Here is an 18,684-nt window from a genome sequence, read left to right as displayed (position 1 = left end):
CGAGTATATTGTTTTGTACAGTCAAGCGCGTGAAATATAAGAGATAAGTCTTGGGGATCTTATGATTGCTACGTCGAAAGAATTGACAAGGAGGGGTTGCGTTCACACTGTATATACCACGAGCCCTCCACACGCCCTCGACATGTGTCAAGATCCGAACCCTAAATATCTAACTTATCCAACGGTCCGAAATAAACCCTATCCATCCACTGGAACCTCCTCTCTGTATTTAAACACTCTCTGCTCCTTCACCCTCTGCACACCCACAAATCTCCATTTACATAGCAAAAGACCTCTCTGTTTTCTCATTCTAAGCTATGACTTCAACTTTTTCAACAAGTGTTTCTGCCTTTTCTCTTGCAACAAAGCAAGGGGACGCTGCTAGTGGCGGGCATGGCATTTCTTCCTTGCCTTTGTTTTCCAGAAAGAAAAGGAACACTAGTCTTGTAGTTTCTTCTGCCAGTGGAACTCTTACCGGTCTAGTGTTCCAGCCATTTGAAGAGGTGAAGAGGGAGGAATTTCTTGTTCCTATTTCTAGTCAGGTTTCTCTTGCTCGTCAGTTCTATGTGGATGAGTGTGAAGCTGCCATTAACGAGCAGATCAAGTCAGTAATAACTTTTCTCTTTTTGTAAGCGATACATAATCTTGAAATCTCATTGTAGAGTAGATAGATATTGATTTGTGTTTGTGTTTTGTGTTAACAGTGTGGAGTATTCTGCTTCCTACGTATACCATGCCATGTTTGCCTATTTTGACAGGGATAACATTGCTCTCAAAGGCCTATCCAAGTAACCATAAAAAATCCCGTCTCTTTTTTTTTTGGCTACTTCCCTCATTTTTGTCTTTGATTTGTAATAACTGAGCATGGTGTGGTCATGTTCTAATCAGATTCTTCAAGGAATCAAGTGAAGAAGAAAGAGAACATGCTGAGAAGTTCATGAAGTATCAGGTACCTACCAGGCTACCACTTCCTTTTTCGAACTCGAATATATACTTTTTAATTTTTGGTATTCTTAATTAATTATTTTCCAAATATATGTGATTAGAATATACGAGGAGGGAAAGTAGTGCTTCACTCTATACTGAAACCCGTTTCTGAATTTGAGCATGGAGACAAAGGAGATGCATTATATGGTATGTTTTTAGACTCATGTTCATCGCTAGAAACTGTTAAGTATTATTTGTGGATTTTGTCGATAATACCGAAAACACAAAAGATTTAACTAGTGAAACGGATTACAAATATAAACTCTAAATTTGTAGTTTTTTTTTTTTTTTTTTTTAAAATAAGGCTAATGTTTGTTTTCTTAGAGATTTACAAGCCATGAAGAAAACACTTGTCTCTGCTACGAAACAAATAAAAATCTGAAATAATAAAGAAAATTAATATAAAATTCAAAATAAAAACAATAAATCCAAAAAAATATAAGAAAAATAACAAAATTGATCCATATAATAACTTTCGAGTCTAATTTTAAAAGATCTAACGGTCCCATAAATGAAACGATACTCGTAAAAAAAAAAAAGTTGTATGTAGAATTACTGAAGAGATAGGAATCCGATTCATTGGTTCAATTTCCTGATATTATCTTTTTAAGTCACTATCCTAGTTTAATGTGATCAAATCTTCTCTTGCATCTAAACATGTCGCAGTAGTCTATAAAAACATCTACAAAGTCATTAACATGATTTGTTGGTGGCAGGTCTCTATCTAGTTATAGTTATAGCAAATTATTTTTGGAATACTCATAACCTTTAATTTGATATAACCCCGTCTACATCATAATTCCATCCATATTTTAATGGTAGTGACTTAGTTGGTGGATTTTGTCTCCAATCTTTGATATGCTTTCCATAATATAGAGGTGTCAGGATATGTTTCTGTAATGGAAAACGTTACGGTTTCTGAGTTAATTAACTTGGGCTGTCTTTGATTCTTTGATTCAGCTATGGAACTAGCATTGTCCTTGGAGAAGTTGACAAATGAGAAACTACTGAACTTGCACAAGGTGATGTGTCCTTTTCCTTCACCATGTTTTTTATATTTTAATTTCATGCAGTTAGGAAGTATTATGTACTTTCTTGCATTAAATGCCTGGAATAGTCAATGTTTTCAGAATTGTGCTCATGAGCTATTCTGTGTTCTTGATAAATAACAGGTGGCAGATAAGAACAATGATCCACAATTGCAAGATTTCATCGATAGCGTGTTTTTGAAAGAGCAGGTAAGCTCAAAATAATTGCTTCTTTACCTGGATATAATACTGGATTGAACACTTGTATGCACTAGTCCTGCGAGATACACTGGAAGGCGGTCGTGCCAGATTGAAGGTGAAAATGAAGATATCAGATTATGCATTTAAAAACATTCACTCATCTATTTCCAGAAAAAAAAAAAAGATTACTGTTTTCCTCCTGTCATCAACCTGTTAGACATTTGTTCTGTCCAAAACTGAGAATAAAATTGAAAAATTTAGTATGGAAGAACAATCACATAAAAAATCGGTGACATTTTACTTTCACACTTGCAAGGATACTTATTGCATCATACTCTGACATATACAATTTTTTTAACAGGTTGAATCCATTAAGAAGATAGCAGAATATGTCACTCAATTGCGGATGGTTGGAAAAGGCCATGGTATGCATATAACTTACATTTTCAGTATCTTCGTTGCTTTCACCATGCTTGTCCACTTACTCTTCCATTCTCCATATATTTATAACTTAGGGTTTTAAGACAAGTTTCTGTGAACTTGCAGGAGTATGGCACTTTGATCAGATGCTCCTCCATGCATGAGGCTCATGCTGCATGATGTGTAAATACAATATGCACCCGTTCTGGGTTCAAGCCTGTGCTATAGTAGATTTGGGATAACTTCTCTAGGAGTTTTAATGGATTGAGGATAATGAGTTTTCAGTGTAGGATGTATAATAGACAAAAATGTAGTAAGAAGCAGGTAGTTTCTTTGCTTTCAATAAAATGTGTGGCAACATTACGAAAACAGATTTGGACTCTTTTATTTGGAGGTGAAATGTATTTGTATTTTAAGTATGGATGTTGCTTGATGTTCCCCTTTGACTTCAGGCTGTTTGAGTGTAGAATCACTTCAGTTGATTGATCTATAAATATGGAGTCTATTGATCAAATTAAATCATATGATTCAGAGCTGATTTTGTGAAACCATTGCTTGTTTTATTTGATACAGAAGAATCAGTACATTGATTTCTTGTTGAAGGGCAGAGAAAATCCATTGCAATGAGTTTTTTGTTGATACAAAAATACTGGCAAAACTACTAGCTTACCTTTCTCAATTTTATTTCTTGTTTTTTGCACCAAAAGAATGTCTGCTAGCAGATTTTCGAAGTTCTTGCAAGAAGAACCACCGGGGCTGGCAGCTTCTTCTACCTTTGTCTTCCATTCCATCGCCTTCCTTCTGATTTCCTTACCCTTTTCTCCCTCCATTAACTCTATAACAAGCTTCCCAACTTGATCTCTCCTAACATCACCGTTTATCTCCATGCCAAGTGACTTACAAATACTCCTATTGATGGGTGCTTTAAAATCTGCTGTTGTGGACGCCAACTTGCTAACATGCCTCTATCCTTTGTTTCTGTAAGGAATTCAGGTGAAAAAATGGTTGACTGTGAGGAAATTTGTTTAAATAATAAGGTTAATGGACACATTTTAAGCTAAATTAAAAATGAGATTCACTTGCTTTTAAAATTAAAATTATACTGAAATTCAATCTTGAATATATACTATTTAATATGGAATATCAACATAATTTAAACTATGAGTTGTTTTACTGACTGGTGTTGAAAAAATGGGGAGGTGCTAGCCGAATCAGGCTCCTCCATAGATTTTCAACAATCTCCTCTTTTCTTTTGAAGGACGACACCCCCCCCCCCCCCCAAAAAAAAAAAAAAAAAAAAATTTGCCCGTCACGAATTTTTTCTCAAACCTCATCCATATTTTATTATTATTATTTGTTTTTTAATGCGGATTCATGGTGGAGCATGGGAGAGTGGAAGAATAATAGGTAAGTGTGTTTTTGTGTTTTTTAATTGTGAGTGGGAAAATATGGGTGAGTGGGATAATATGGGTGGGTGTTTTTTTTTCCCCCCACTTGTCTCTTTCAAAATTTTAGTCCTCCTTTATTTTTCTTCCAGATACTTTGGATCCTTCTCCTTTCTTTTTAATTTTTTTTGAAAAGGACAACATCAACTTAATATAAAAAAAATTAATCGATGATTTTGAAATAAATATTTTAATAACTGAGTGTATTAAAAATAAATTTTGGATTTTCAAAAAGACATTGAAAATGATGAAATGACACAAACGAGTCAAAAAAAGATTTTACAATTTTTTTTTGTATTTTGAAAATATTTAGAAAAACTGAGTCAAAAATTGGATAATGACATTATATATATCTAGACTTTGACTTTATATCAATTGCAAATTTGAATATATGCTTAATATATTCAAATTTGAATACATGTTGATATTCTTTTATTATATTTGTGTTAAAAACATGTTTGTCTTAAGTTTTATTTTGTGTGTTTATAGATTTAAAATTGTATACATTATAGGTTTTCATTGAACATTTTTTATGTTTTGTATACTCTTATTATGGTAAATTAAACATCATTGCTTATTAGTCTACTATATTTACAACAAAGGTTAACAAATTCACCATGATCATTGTCAGACCTTATTATCCATGAGAAAGATTTTTTATTGTTACCCAGAACCTAAGCCAATTCTAGCATTTCTTGTGTGATGTTAGGACAATGATGCTTCCAAACTTTAAATACACCATATAATTCAGTTTTTTTTAAATCAAGCTATTCAGTGAAGGTTAATTGTTCTTTCCATAAATTTGAACCAATATAGCTTAGTCTATAATTTGTTATATGCTTATTAGCGAGCAAGTGGAGAGAATCAATATCATAAATAGGATGGAAAATTGTTGTAAAAGCATCCAAAACATAAGACAATCAATATGTCATCATCATACAATATATAACAAGTACACAAATGAACCATCTGAAAGCTTCTTGAAATAAAAACAAATATTATAGTCACTCCTAAATAACCATGTCCAGATATAAAAGTATCAAACCTTTTATACAATTATCTTTGTGACTACTTCAAGTCATACAATGACTTCTTTAATAAGTACACTTAGTCTTTCTTACCTTGAACAATAAAACCCTTTAGTTAATGCATGTATATCCTTTCCTCCAACTCACCATATAGAAAAATTATTTTGATATCTAGTTGCTCAAGCTCTAAATTAAACAAAACAACTATAGCAAGCAATACCCGAATAAAACTATCCTTCATAACTTGAGAGAACACTTTATTAAAGTCAACCAACCATTAGCAACTAGGTGTGCTTTAAACCTTACATCATCAACCTCTAGGATTCCATCTTTCCTTTTATAAACCTATTTATACCCAAAATCTTTTGACTCTGTGATGGTTTAACAAACTCTCATGTTTGGTTCTTATAAAGAGATTCGATCTCTTTATTCATAGCAAGTATGCATTAATAAGATTCTTTATAAGAAATTACTTCTTTATAAGAACAAAGCTCATGATCATTAAGACTCTTTACAACATTCAAGGCAAAATCAATTAAATTAGCATAACCACACTTAACTTGTGCTTTTATCTATCTTTTTTGTCTTCTTATTGCAATATTGCAATATTGTTCTTCAGGTGCGTTTTTATTAATTATATTCTTTACCATTTCCTCATCAGGCTCAGTTGAAGCACCTTTCGACACTATCTCTAAAGCTTTACCTTATTGTTAGTATCATATTCCATCTTAACATCAACACCATTCAACTCTTTTTCCTTATGAAACATGAAAAATTCATCAAAGGTCACATCCTTAGTAGTATTAAACTTAGGTGACTTGGGATCAACACATTACAACCAATATCCATTCAACCTAGATGAATTGCTTATGCATTTCCTTTGTCTCGGCCTAATTTTATCTTTCTTAATATAAACATGAGTATAACAACTAAATACTTTCAATTTAGAGTAATTAACATAAGAACCAGATGATATTTCATATGGAGTCTTCAACTTTAAAACTATCGATGAAGATTTATTCACTATATAACAAGTTATGTTAACTACTTCAGCTTAAAAGTCACTTGACAATATAACTCGTGAAAGCATACGACATGCTTTTTTCAATAGTCTCATATTTATATGTTTTTGCAATCCTATTTTGTTATGGTGTATTTCTTGATAATGTGAAGTCTGCCAATTCCTTTATTCTTATAATTTCAAATTATTATCATTTCTTAAACACTTGATCTTCTCACTAATCTACTTTTCAATTAAATCTTTCTACTACTTAAAAGTGACAAACACATCACTTATTTTCTGTAGAAAATGCAAACAGACCTTCTTAAAGTAGTCATCAATAATGTCAACAAATATTGTACTCTACTTTTTTACATAACAAGAGTAGACAAAAATAATACCTTTGATACAATGAATAATTATACTAAATTTCACATGCACTGTTTACCATAAATACAATGCTCATGAAAATTCAATTTATCTTGTTCTTGACCACAAAACAAATCTCATTTGTTAAACTCTATTATTTTCCTCTCACTCATATACTTCAGTCGTATGTGCCATAACTGAATAGAAACACTATCTGAATTAACCATGTATGATGCATTAGCTAAATCAATATCTACCAACACACATAGCTAGAATTCTTTCAGTACCATTAGAAATTTCCTTTTTATTAGCATCTTTTACATCATCAGAGGTTTTCTTCTTCTTTTCCTTACCTTTCCGCTTAAGATAATTCTTTTTAAAGTGTCATATTTTATGACATTCAAAGCAATTAATTTTCATAGACTTCAATTTTGATTTAAATATGCCTCCATTTCTCAAACCCTTATTTTTTGTTTCACCATTCACAATTAAGTCATCTATATGATTATCATTATGACCCTCTGACACTTACTTTTTCAACTCTCTAGAGTTTAATAAAGTTTTGACATAATTTGAACTAAGAATATCAGGTCCATACAACAAAGTATCAGCAAAATAATCATAAAATAGAGGTAATAAACATAATAAAATCAAACTTTGGTCCCCATCTTCAACCTTGACATCAAAATTATATAAATTTTAAAATTACTCTATTGAATTCATCAAGATGATCTTTAATAGGCATGCGTTCTTTTATTTGAATAGTATACAACCGATGCTTCAAATGTAATCAATTTGTTGGGGGTTTGGTCTTGTAAAAAGTTTCCAACTTTTTTTCACAATCCATTAGTTATCTCTAGTAAACTCTCTTCAGAATCTCATCAGATAAATAAAGTTGAATAGCATTTTGTGTCTATTTCATGAGATCTTATTTCTCCTTATCACCATCCCTTTAAACAAGTATATACATTTTAATGCCTTAAATAAACCTTGTTGAACTAACAAGACACATATCTTAATATGCCACATATTAAAGTCATCCATACTATTAAATTTAATATGAAAAAGTAAAAGATTACAAGGTGCCTCATAAAATTTCTCTCTCACCTCGAAATCATAATGTAACCATGAATCACCTTTTCTTTCCTCTCTCTAGTCATTAAAGTGTAGAGAATAAAAGCACTCATATAAGTCTTACCCTAAAATATAACAACTTTAGGTTTTTATATGGACTATATGCATGAATGTTCGTTTTCTTATTTGAACCCACAATTTAAGACAAACACAACATATACAAATTAAAAAAGTTCCTTAGAGAAAATTAAGCACTCTAAAACAATGTAAATTATTGATTCATTAAAATACAATTGATCAATTACATTATAATTTTCAACTTAATTAAAGCCTAATTATCATTCTAACTTATGAGACCTCAAACCACCTATCACATTCACTTAAAACCCCTGATATGTTATTATAGCCCTTGCTTCTTTTTTTTAATGAAAATTATCAAATTATTTAAAAATAAAAACTAGCATAGGTTATAAGAGGTTGTGATATATTTTTCTTTTAAATAAAATAGTGTAATAAGCAATTTCACAATTCATTCATAAACTTTTAATAACTCAAATTATTTACTTAGAACATAAACATGGATTGCACAATATCATTCAAAGTAAAAACAAAAATCATCATTACTCTAATTACAATAATAATCAGACATATTTCATCATTTGATTAGATAAAAAATCATAATAACATATCAAATCAAAATCTTTTACCTTTAATTAGTTTTTTTCATTGATTATAACTCTTACTTCACAACTTCAATTTAAAAATATAAGCCTATTAAATCAAAGATCTCAATATTAATTATTATTATTTTTTTTTATCGTAAGACTCATTGGAAGGCCAAAATCTAGCACCCTAAAGTTGTTAAATCATTACTTTTTTCAAGTTTTTAATTTTATAATAACTTTCAAATCATCAGCTGAAAATAAGTAAAACAACTTATAATGATTTTCTAATGAACCAAAAACTTCATTGATTTAATTCTTATTCATTAAAAGTGGCTAAAATAAAAGATTATTAAAAACTCGAATTACTAGGCTTTTCTTAATCACCCTATTATGCATGAAAAAACTTGATTAAAATTAAAGATAAAAAAACATATCTTAAAGTTAATTATGAACAATCATCTTTATCGTATTAATTCCTTTCTTGATCCCCCTTTCCTTTTCTCTAAGAATGGAAATTTGATGTGTATAAAACAATGTACACTTTTCATTTTTTTTTATATTCTTAATTATTGAGCATTTACTAATCTAAAGGTCATAATTGCTTAATCTTTTTTCTAGCTATCATAAATACTAAAGGGGATTTTTTTCATTTGTGTGGTTGAGAATATATACATATAAAATTCCACAGAAAAAATGTTTTAGTGGCATCATCTCCTATATATATAACATGCATCCCATCGTTCATGGAGACTGGTGAAAAGAAAGCAATCAAACTAGACATTTACAGATTGTAACAATGGCCGAAAGTAGTGGCACAAGGAAGAAGGAACTAGACATTTACAATCTAAATCAGGCTCAAACCCATTTCTGAGCCCATTAACTACTGGGCTCGGCAATTTTTTCTTTTCTTCACGGTTCATAATTAATGATTGAAGTGAATCGTAACCTATTTTTTATTCAAATTTAATTTTTTTGTTTTAAATTAATTTTTTAAAATATTTTATATTGTTTTGATGTGTTATATCAAAAATAAATTTTAAAAAATAAAAAAATATTATTTTAATATTTTTATAAGTAAAATAAACTTTGAAAAATTACCGTGGTAACACTTTCATTGCCCGTAAATCAAGTGCAAGATCTGGAATGGGGTAGAAACAGTGGGCAAACAGAACAAGCTTATTATTTATAGTCTCGGATGGCGACAATGCCAGCTCAGAAAATCACAAGACAAGAAAAGAGGAACTATCTCCCAGTTTAGACCCCGTGTTTGTAAAACTTATCCAGATCAGTCGCTGTAACAATATTCATCCAATTCACCCTATACTCCTCACAATTTGTTATTTCGACTCAATTGAAATGAAGATTTTATCAATTTAATTACCCTCCTTATATTCTTCGCGGTATATTTATAATTTATCCCACTGAGTTTGAATTGATAAAATGTGATAAAAAGGTCCAGATTGGAAAAGGTGAATTTATTAGGGTTTTAATGCTGGATCGACTCAATTAAAGGGACTAAATTGGTTTCTTGCAAAGTGTGGCTGTCTAGCGCTAAATGCGACAAAATACATGTCCAAATTCAAAGTTTTTGGCAGCGTGGAAAACTATCAACGTACTCTCACATCTGTCACGTGAAATCACGCCACCACTGAAATTTTCAAATCAAAACGAAAAGTCTAAAATACGTACAGTCTCAGGTCTCACTACGCGAGTACAATTATTTACTACACTCAAGCGATTGAGAAAGGAAGGACAAGTCTTTGGGATTATGAGATCGCAACGTGGAAAGAATTTACAAGGAGAGGTTCCGTTCACACTGGATAGACCACGAGCCCTCCACACGCCCTTAAAACGTGGCAAGATCTAAGCCCTAAATATCTAACTTGATCCAGCGGTCCAAAACAAACCTCATCCATCCTCCGGCACCTCCTCTCTGTATTTAAACACCCTCTGCTCCTTCACCCTCTGCACACCCACAAATCTCCATTTACATAGCAAAAAAACCTCTGTTTTTCTCATTCTAAGCTATGGCTTCAACTTTTTCGAGAAGTGTTTCTGCCTTTTCTCTTGCAACAAAGCAAGGGGACGCTGCTAGTGGTGGGAATGGCATTTCTTCCTTGCCTTTGTTTTCCAGAAAGAAAAGGAACACTAGTCTTGCAGTTTCTTCTGCCAGTGGAACTCTTACCGGTCTAGTGTTCCAGCCATTTGAAGAGGTGAAGAGGGAGGACTTTCTTGTTCCTATTTCTCGTCAGGTTTCTCTTGCTCGTCAGTTCTATGTGGATGAGTGTGAAGCTGCCATTAACGAGCAGATCAAGTCAGTAATAACTTTTCTCTTTTTGTAAAGGATACATAATCTTTAAATTTCATTGTAGAATAGATAGTTATTGACATGTGTTTGTGTTTTGTGTTAACAGTGTGGAGTATTCTGCTTCCTACGTATACCATGCCATGTTTGCCTATTTTGACAGGGATAACGTTGCTCTCAAAGGCCTAGCCAAGTAACCACACCAGATCCCGTTTCTTTGTTCTTGGCTACTTCCCTTATTTTTTTTAATGATTTGCAGTAACTGAGGTATGGTGTGTTCATGTTCTAATCAGATTCTTCAAGGAATCAAGTGAAGAAGAAAGAGAACATGCTGAGAAGCTCATGAAGTATCAGGTACGTACCACGTACCTTTTGAAAATCGATTATTTTCTTTTTAATTTTTGTATTCTTAATTAATTATTTTCCAAATATATGTGATTAGAATATACGAGGAGGGAAGGTGGTGCTTCACTCTATACTGACGCCCGTTTCTGAATTTGAGCATGTTGAGAAAGGAGATGCACTATATGGTATGTGTCTAGATTCGTGTTCATTGCTAGAAACTCCCGAGAATTATTTGTGGATTTTGTCTTCCATTAATCCCATCCATATCTTAATGGAAGTGAATTAGTTGGTGGATTTTGTCTCCAATCTTTGTTATGCTTTCCATTAAATAGAGGTGTCAGGATATGTTTCTATAATGGACAATGTTTACAGTTTCTGAGTTAATTAACTTGGGCTGTCTTTGATTCAGCTATGGAACTGGCATTGTCTTTGGAGAAGTTGACAAATGAGAAACTACTGAGCTTGCACAAGGTGATGTGTCTTTTGCCTTCACCTTTTTTTTTCCCTGCAATTAGGAAGTATTATGTACTTTCTTGCATTAAATGCCTGGAATTGCCAATGTTTTCAGAATTGTGCTCATGAGCTATACTGTGTTCTTGATAAATAACAGGTGGCAGATGAGAACAATGATCCACAAATGCAAGATTTCATCGAAAGCGAGTTTTTGGAAGAGCAGGTAAGCTCAAAATAATTTTGCTTCTTTCCCTGGATATAATACTGACTTGAACATCTGTATGCACTAATCCTGTGAGATACACTGGAAGGAGGTCGTGCCAGATTATGTATTTAAAAACAGTCATTCATCTATTTCCAGAAAAAAGATTGCTGTTTTCCTCCTGTTAGGCATTTGTTCTGTCCAAAATTGAAAAATTTAATATGGAAGAACAGTCACGTCAAAAATTGGTAACATTTTCCTTTCACAGTTGCAAAGATACTGACTAATACAATTATTTTTAACAGGTTGAATCCATTAAGAAGATAGCAGAATATGTCACTCAATTGCGGATGGTTGGAAAAGGCCATGGTATGCATATAACTTACATTTTCAGTATCTTGCTGCTTTCACTATTCTAGTCTACTTGCTATTCCATTCTCCATATATTTATAATTTTGGGTTTTAAGCAAGTGTTTGTGGACTTGCAGGAGTATGGCACTTTGATCAGATGCTCCTCCATGAGGCTCATGCTGCATGATGTGTAAATACAATCTGCACCTGTTCTTGGTTCAAGTCTGTAATATAGTAGATTTCGGATATCTTCTCTAGGGTTTTAATGGATGAAGGATAATAAATTTTCATTGTAGGATGTATAATAGACATTAATGTAGTAAGGAGGAGGTAGCTGCTTTGCTTTCAATAAAATGTGTGGCAACATTACGAAAACAGATTTGGAATCAATGATATGGAATCAACATTACGAAAGCATGATATGGAGCTGCAATGTATTAGTATTTTAAGAATGGAAGTTGCTTTATGTTCCCTTATGACTTCATGATGTTTGAGAATAGAATCACTTCAGTTGATTGATCTCTAACTATGGAGTCTGTTGATTAAGTTAAATCATATGATTCAGAGCTGATTGTGTGAACCATAGCTTGTTTTATTTTATACATAACAATCATTACATTGATTTCTTGTTAAAGGGCAGAGAAAATCTATTGCATTGATTTTTTCTTGTTGATACAAATATACTTACCTTTCTCAAATTCATTTCTTTGTTTGCACCAAAAGAATGTCTGTTAGCAAAATTTTTAAGTTCCTTCAAGAAGAACTACCGGGACTGGCAGCTTCTTCTGCCTTCGTCTCCATTTCCATCGCCTTCCTTTTCATTTATTTACCCCTTTCCCCTCCATTACTTCTCTAAAAAGCTTCCCAACTTGATCTCTCCTTACATCACCCTTTATCTCCATGCCGATATCCCATTTGCTGCAAGAACACCAACAGCTGTTTTGCTGCTCTGCAAAAAATGGCAAACAAAGAAATGGAACTCCACAACTAAGGCTCTCAAGGACCGAATTCCATCCAATGTGACTTGCATATACTCCTATTGATGGATGCTTTAAAATCACCTCTTGTGAACACTAATTTGTTAACATGCCTCTATCCTTCGTTTCTGCAAGGAATCCAGGAGGAAAAATGTTCAACTCACCACCATCTGTGTCAGACCTTATTATAAGAAAGCTTTTTGGCTGTTAGCCGGACCCTTCGCATTTACAGTGATGCTTCCAAAATTTACATGAATCTTAAATTTTGAGAATGAAACAACTTTTATACCTTTGAGAGGTGTTAAGCCCCTTTAAACAAGAACGCGGAACTGTGTGTTAGCCTAAGAGCCCACAGGCACCGTGTGTATGCAACAGTAGGTTAGGGATCCCAAATTCCTCGGAAGCATCATGTGTAAAGGACATAGCACCATCAGAATCATCACAGGTCACCTGCCGGACGTTGGAGATGAAGTGCTGTCATCGAACCTGTGAAGTATATTGCGAAATGGGACCGAGCAGTTTTTTGCAGCCGATTCACAGATAGAAGGGATGCCCTGAGTTGCATCGGAATCATCTGTCTGTGGGAGGCCGTCAGGTATAGCTTCAAACTGAAACTCCGGTGAGCCATCCAGAGAGTTAGAACCTCTGGATTTGAGAAGTCGTGTGTGGTTATACTCAACACTGAAAAAGGTTATGTGGAAGCCATTAAAATGTAAGAGTTTTGCTAGCTTTAGCAGTGGGGCTATGTGACCCTGAGCTGGGAATGGTGTGCAAACAGCACGAGGTCTATCAGCTACTTGATTGAAATCCATCTCCCTCCCTCCAATTTCCATGTGAGTGTGAAATTTTACATTTATTGGAGGGGGCAGATCTCTCCCCTCCTTTATATAGTTAGATTGATTGAATCCATCGGTAAAAATTAACATTGCTATCATGGTGATGAAAATATGGTTGTAATTATTTTTTTAAATAGTTTATATTAAAATGATATTTTTTTTATTTTTTAAAAATTATTTTTGATATTAATTTATTAAAATATCTAAAAAAACAATAAAACATATTAATTTAAAATTAAAAAAAATAAAATTTATTTTATTTTTTTAAAAAGAAAATTTTAAAACATAAAAACAATTTCATAAGCATTCCTGTAGTGAACCCACATGCACGTCACGTCGGTTTCTAGTCAAATTGAATCTTAATTAGCAAGTTCATCACGCCTGTTATTTTTTGGATTATTGAGGATAAAAAGCAATGTCAAAGAGAATTATTGACTTGTATGCCGTCATTTTCCAGGCTAAAACTATAGTCTTATATATATATATAAAAAAAAAAGCAAGTATAAAAAAATGTATGTTGAATATTTTAAACATAATATTAAGTATACTTATTGAAGCACTTGCAATTTATCATTAAGAACCAACACCATCTTGATTAATTACATCACTAAACAAGGTTTATGATCAAGAAGAATAGACTAAAAAAAATCTAAAAAATAAATAAAATTCACTTTTAATTTGATCTCAAATATTCCTATTACATGTTTGTAATAAATTTTTAACAATTTTCTGTACAAATAAATTTTTTTTTATTGATATATAAAGATTCGAAAATTTGTAAAGAGATAATGATTTAGCACATCATTATATCAGGATTAATAACTTTTTATTTTGAATCTTTTTTGATAAAATACTATTTAAATTTATTTGGCTAAGTAATAAATATATTGTTTTGAATTATTTAACCTTTTTATATTAATCAAGATAATAGCTACTCGCTACATTGTTTTTTTTTTTTTTTTGGTCGGTGATGATCATAACTTAATTATTCAATCAAATAATTCAATCTATGCGATCTCATGCACCTAACTTGATGCTTATCTCACCAAGATCATCATACAACTTAATATCTAGGAATTACGCAAATGAAATCAATCAACCTAAGCTAAAACGAGGATGATTAGCAACCTTTGATATGAAGCAATACTTTCATCTACAGAATGGATTCGCCAATCTTAATCATCTAATTATGCAGATTAGAAATAATAATGACGCGGTAACATGGTAAAGATAGAAGTGCTTATTGAGAAGAAATGGAGAGTGAGTAGGCAATAAATTTCTGAGCTTCCCAATCCAGTTTTCCTCTCACCACAGATTCTCATTTCTGTAGCAGTCAGGTGGAAGCAGTGATGGGGCCATGGTCACACGGTTCGTTGGTGTTTCCTTCAGAGCTTTGTGAGGTGTCTAAACCACTCTCCCTGACTTTCTCTCTCCCACATATGCAGACACAGACAAGAAAGCTCTGTCCATTAATGGTGCTATTAGATTAATGAAGTGTTGGGTAACCAAATAATTCTGATGAGCGTCAGTCACCTGGAAAGAGAGCGCCTAGAATATGCTCAGGGTTATTCGTTACACTTACTTTCACTCTTGCAAAGATAATTGTTGCTGGGATGTCCCGCCCCATGTGAAAAGGGGACCGCCATTGAAGGAAAGAAACAAAAAGGTTAGCTGGGATTAGGACCCGCTGAAATAAATAAACAAATGGAAGGAAAGATACAAAGAAAAAGAGAGAACCCGTGACAAAAAGAGAAGAGGCAGCTTGAGCAGTGTCGGTTCAAGCTTTGGCCGGCAGCTGATTCACCGTTGAATCAAGTTGGATTTTTGACATCATGGTGGTTTCTTTTGTTTCAAGAATATGTTGTTATAAATAATTTATATTGTAGCTATTAGTTTTAACTAAAAAATAACTCCAGTGCACTCATTAATGTTATTCACTAAAAGTTTTTTTTTTTGGTGGAATATGGTTCTTTGATTTTTCTGGGAATAGAGGTTTTTCTTGGTAACAAGTAAAATAAGACTTGACTCAGGCAATACAACAAATACATGGAAGGCAACCAAGATTTAGGAACAGCATAAAATGGAGGACGACTAGATATAATCCAAGAAGCCACGCCTATGAAATCAGAAATGAAGAGTGGACCAAGCAGAAGAAGCTAGAAAGAACACACCTCTTTTCCTCTCCTGAATCTAGACCACCTGTCGAAGCCTCTAGGGTTTTAATCTACAAAGAACACTCCTTCAGATCCCAACAACTCAAAACTCTCTGAAGCAGTACTCGATAAAAATGAAAATGCAGCCTCTATGAAGACGGCTAGAAAAGGGATAGCATTTTTATAGTTTTTTTCAACACGAATAGCTTTCCAATAGGAGAAAAGGGATTTTAACAATTCATATAGCTCTCCCATGGAAGACCAAAAAACAGTTGAATACAAGCCATTTTAACCGTTATTGGTTATGGCTTTTCATTTACTTTCACTATGCTAGTAGCTGCTTTGCTTTCAATAAAATGTGTGGCAACAATATGTATTTCTGATACATATGTAATGGTGAAACTTCTAGCTTACCTTTCTCAAATGTATTTCTGTTTTTTGCACCAAGAGAATGTCTGCTAGCAAATTTTCGAAGTTCCTGCAAGAAGAACCGCCGGGGCTGGCAGCTTCATATGCCTTCGTCTTCCATTCCATCGCCTTCTTTTTCATTTCGTTGCCCCTTTCTCCCTCCATTAACTCTCTAACAAGCTTCCTAACTTGATGTCTCATTACATCACCATTTATCTCCACGACGATGCCCCATTTGTGGCAAGCAAACCAGTAGTTGGTTTGCTGCTACGAGAAAAATGGCAAACAAATAAATGAAACTCTACAACTAACTCTTTCAAGTGTCAAATTGTCAAATACTCCTATTGCTGGTGGCTTTAAAATCTGATCCTGTGGACACCAACTTGCTAGCTTGCCTCTATCCTTTGTTTCTGCAAGGAATTCAGGTGGAAAAATGCTCGACACGACACCATCAGACCTTATTATCCATAAGAGAGCTTTTTCGTTGTTAGCCTGAACCCAAGCAACTGCTAGCATTTTCTGTGGTGTTAGTACAGCGATGCTTCCTAAATTTATATACACCACAAAACCCGATTCTTTTGAATCAAGCCATTCAGTGAAGTCTGATTGTTCTTTCCATAGATTTGAACCAATATTGTTCAGTCTATCATCTGCTATCTGATTATTAGCTATCAAGTGGAGAGGATCGATTGCATAAATAGGAAGGAACATTGTTGTAAGAGCATCCAAAATTAATAAAGGTCATGTGGAAGCCATTAAAATGTAGAGTTTTGCTAGCTTTAGCATTGAGGTTATGTGACCCTGAGAAATGACTCAATCCATCAGTAGAAGGTCGAGCTCTTCACTCATTTATATGGTTAAATTGACTCAATCCATCAGTTAAAAAGGTAGCATTTCTAACAAGCGTATAGGACATGAGCAATTATGTAGTGAGCCCACATATATCATATATGTCATGACATTTCCTAGTCAGGAAATAATCGAACGAAGAGTTGTGAGCACATTCATCATGTTTGTAGTTCTTAGAATTATTGACGATAAAAAGCAGGAACAAGTGGGAATAATTGAGCTGTATGTCAAGACGTGATAGGCTAAGACAAAAGACTAGTACTTCCTCGACAAATATGCATCAAAACTTGATTAAAGATGACTGATGCATCAAGTTTACTTTAGTGGGAAGAAATGAAATGATCAAGCTGCCCTGAAACAGAATTTCCTGTGAGATATCTTCCTTCTAGTTTCCTGAGCAATTGGATGCAAGAGCGAATCGTTTTCCACATCACTTGCACGTCTGTGTACTATCCACAAGTTTCCAATTCCTTGTCCAGGTTCATAAGCCTATGTTTGTTTTCAAAGTCGTAAAAGATTACGAGAAAACCAGATAAAACCAAAATCATCCTTCCATGCTAGGCTTTCTTTGTAGATAAACCCATACTAGCTCCCCACAACCACAAGAGCTCAACACAAAATAAGTCCATCTCAATATTTGAAGCCCAATTGCCCTTTACATTGTAAGTATCACGAAGGTGACATGCGGTTGCAGAACACAAATGCTTCCTTTTGACAAATACCTAAATACAGGAGGGCATGAAGACATAGGGATTGATTCTAATGAGCTCGGTCTTACCTCTGGTTTTGTGTCTTAAGCTTGAAGCAAGCTTCAAAAGTGTTGGCTTGGCTAAGTTATTAGCTTCTGTGGTCAAAAAAACATTAAAAATGTAGGTTTTAACGGGGAAAACAAGTCTGCAATTTTCTATAGAATAGCATGAACGAGAGATAAAACACTGCAAAAACTTATCACTTTTTTTTTCTTACATCTCCCGAACTTTAAGTAGCAATGTCTAACAACACATCTCAGCCTTACATTTTTCTTTTCATCTTAATTACCTTTTAATCTAACTCTAGTTACTTTTTTTAACACATGTTAACTAACTAAAGTCAAGGCTAAATAGTTGTAACAGTAACTTATTATAATATTAACCTTAACAGTCTCCCTCTTGATGTGCTAAACTTGAACTCTTAGTGCATTTCTCAGCTTTTAAAATTTATCCTTTGGCAATGCTTTTGTGAAGATTTCAGTCACCTACTCCTCTGATCTGCAGACCTCAATACCAATCTCTCCTTCCTCAATTTCGAAGACAAGCTCTTGTGAGGTGTTGCATAAGATAAATGATAATGATAATGTTTACAAGATTTTTCTTCCTCATCATTTGAAGACTTCGAGAACGAGTTCTCTCTAACCTAGAAAGAATGATGTAGTCGAGCTTGCGATATTAGATGATTCTAAAAAGTCAAGTGTAAATCTGTTATAATTAAATAAGAAACTACCCCAGACAGATTATGTGGATAACCTAGCAAGGAGTAACAGGTCTAGATCCAAGAGGAGTTGTGGTTGTGCTAGATCAAAATAATAGCTCAAAAAAACAATCCTTCCTTG

The 18,684-nt window shown here is 33.4% G+C and overlaps 2 protein-coding genes and 1 long non-coding RNA gene across 3 annotated transcripts; 2 read left to right on the top strand and 1 right to left on the bottom strand.

Moving 5' to 3' along the window:
• Window positions 1-245: 245 nt before the first annotated feature.
• On the top strand, window positions 246-3,055 carry LOC118039339 (ferritin, chloroplastic-like). Its single transcript, XM_035046026.2, has 8 exons — window positions 246-604; window positions 705-788; window positions 889-949; window positions 1,047-1,134; window positions 1,948-2,009; window positions 2,160-2,225; window positions 2,578-2,641; window positions 2,763-3,055. Exons 1-8 carry the CDS (start codon window positions 318-320, stop codon window positions 2,798-2,800), a joined length of 750 nt encoding a protein of 249 aa, XP_034901917.1. The 5' UTR covers window positions 246-317; the 3' UTR covers window positions 2,801-3,055.
• Window positions 3,056-10,175: 7,120 nt separating this feature from the next.
• On the top strand, window positions 10,176-12,349 carry LOC118039337 (ferritin, chloroplastic-like). The gene is made up of 8 exons (XM_035046024.2): window positions 10,176-10,531; window positions 10,632-10,715; window positions 10,816-10,876; window positions 10,965-11,052; window positions 11,277-11,338; window positions 11,478-11,543; window positions 11,828-11,891; window positions 12,011-12,349. The coding sequence occupies exons 1-8, from the start codon at window positions 10,245-10,247 to the stop codon at window positions 12,058-12,060; spliced, it is 762 nt and encodes a 253-aa protein (XP_034901915.1). The 5' UTR covers window positions 10,176-10,244; the 3' UTR covers window positions 12,061-12,349.
• Window positions 12,350-12,444: 95 nt separating this feature from the next.
• Window positions 12,445-13,887, bottom strand: LOC118039338 (uncharacterized). Its single transcript, XR_004685910.2, has 2 exons — window positions 13,140-13,887; window positions 12,445-12,978 (listed from the first exon to the last, which is right to left on the bottom strand). It is a non-coding gene; the product is annotated as an uncharacterized lncRNA (long non-coding RNA).
• Window positions 13,888-18,684: the final 4,797 nt, after the last annotated feature.

The sequence above is a fragment of the Populus alba genome, chromosome 16, assembly GCF_005239225.2.
Source record: "Populus alba chromosome 16, ASM523922v2, whole genome shotgun sequence".
In the NCBI taxonomy this organism is placed as follows: domain Eukaryota; kingdom Viridiplantae; phylum Streptophyta; class Magnoliopsida; order Malpighiales; family Salicaceae; genus Populus; species Populus alba.
Note: the sequence above shows the minus strand (reverse complement) of the source record. Positions and strands in the feature narration are given on the sequence as shown.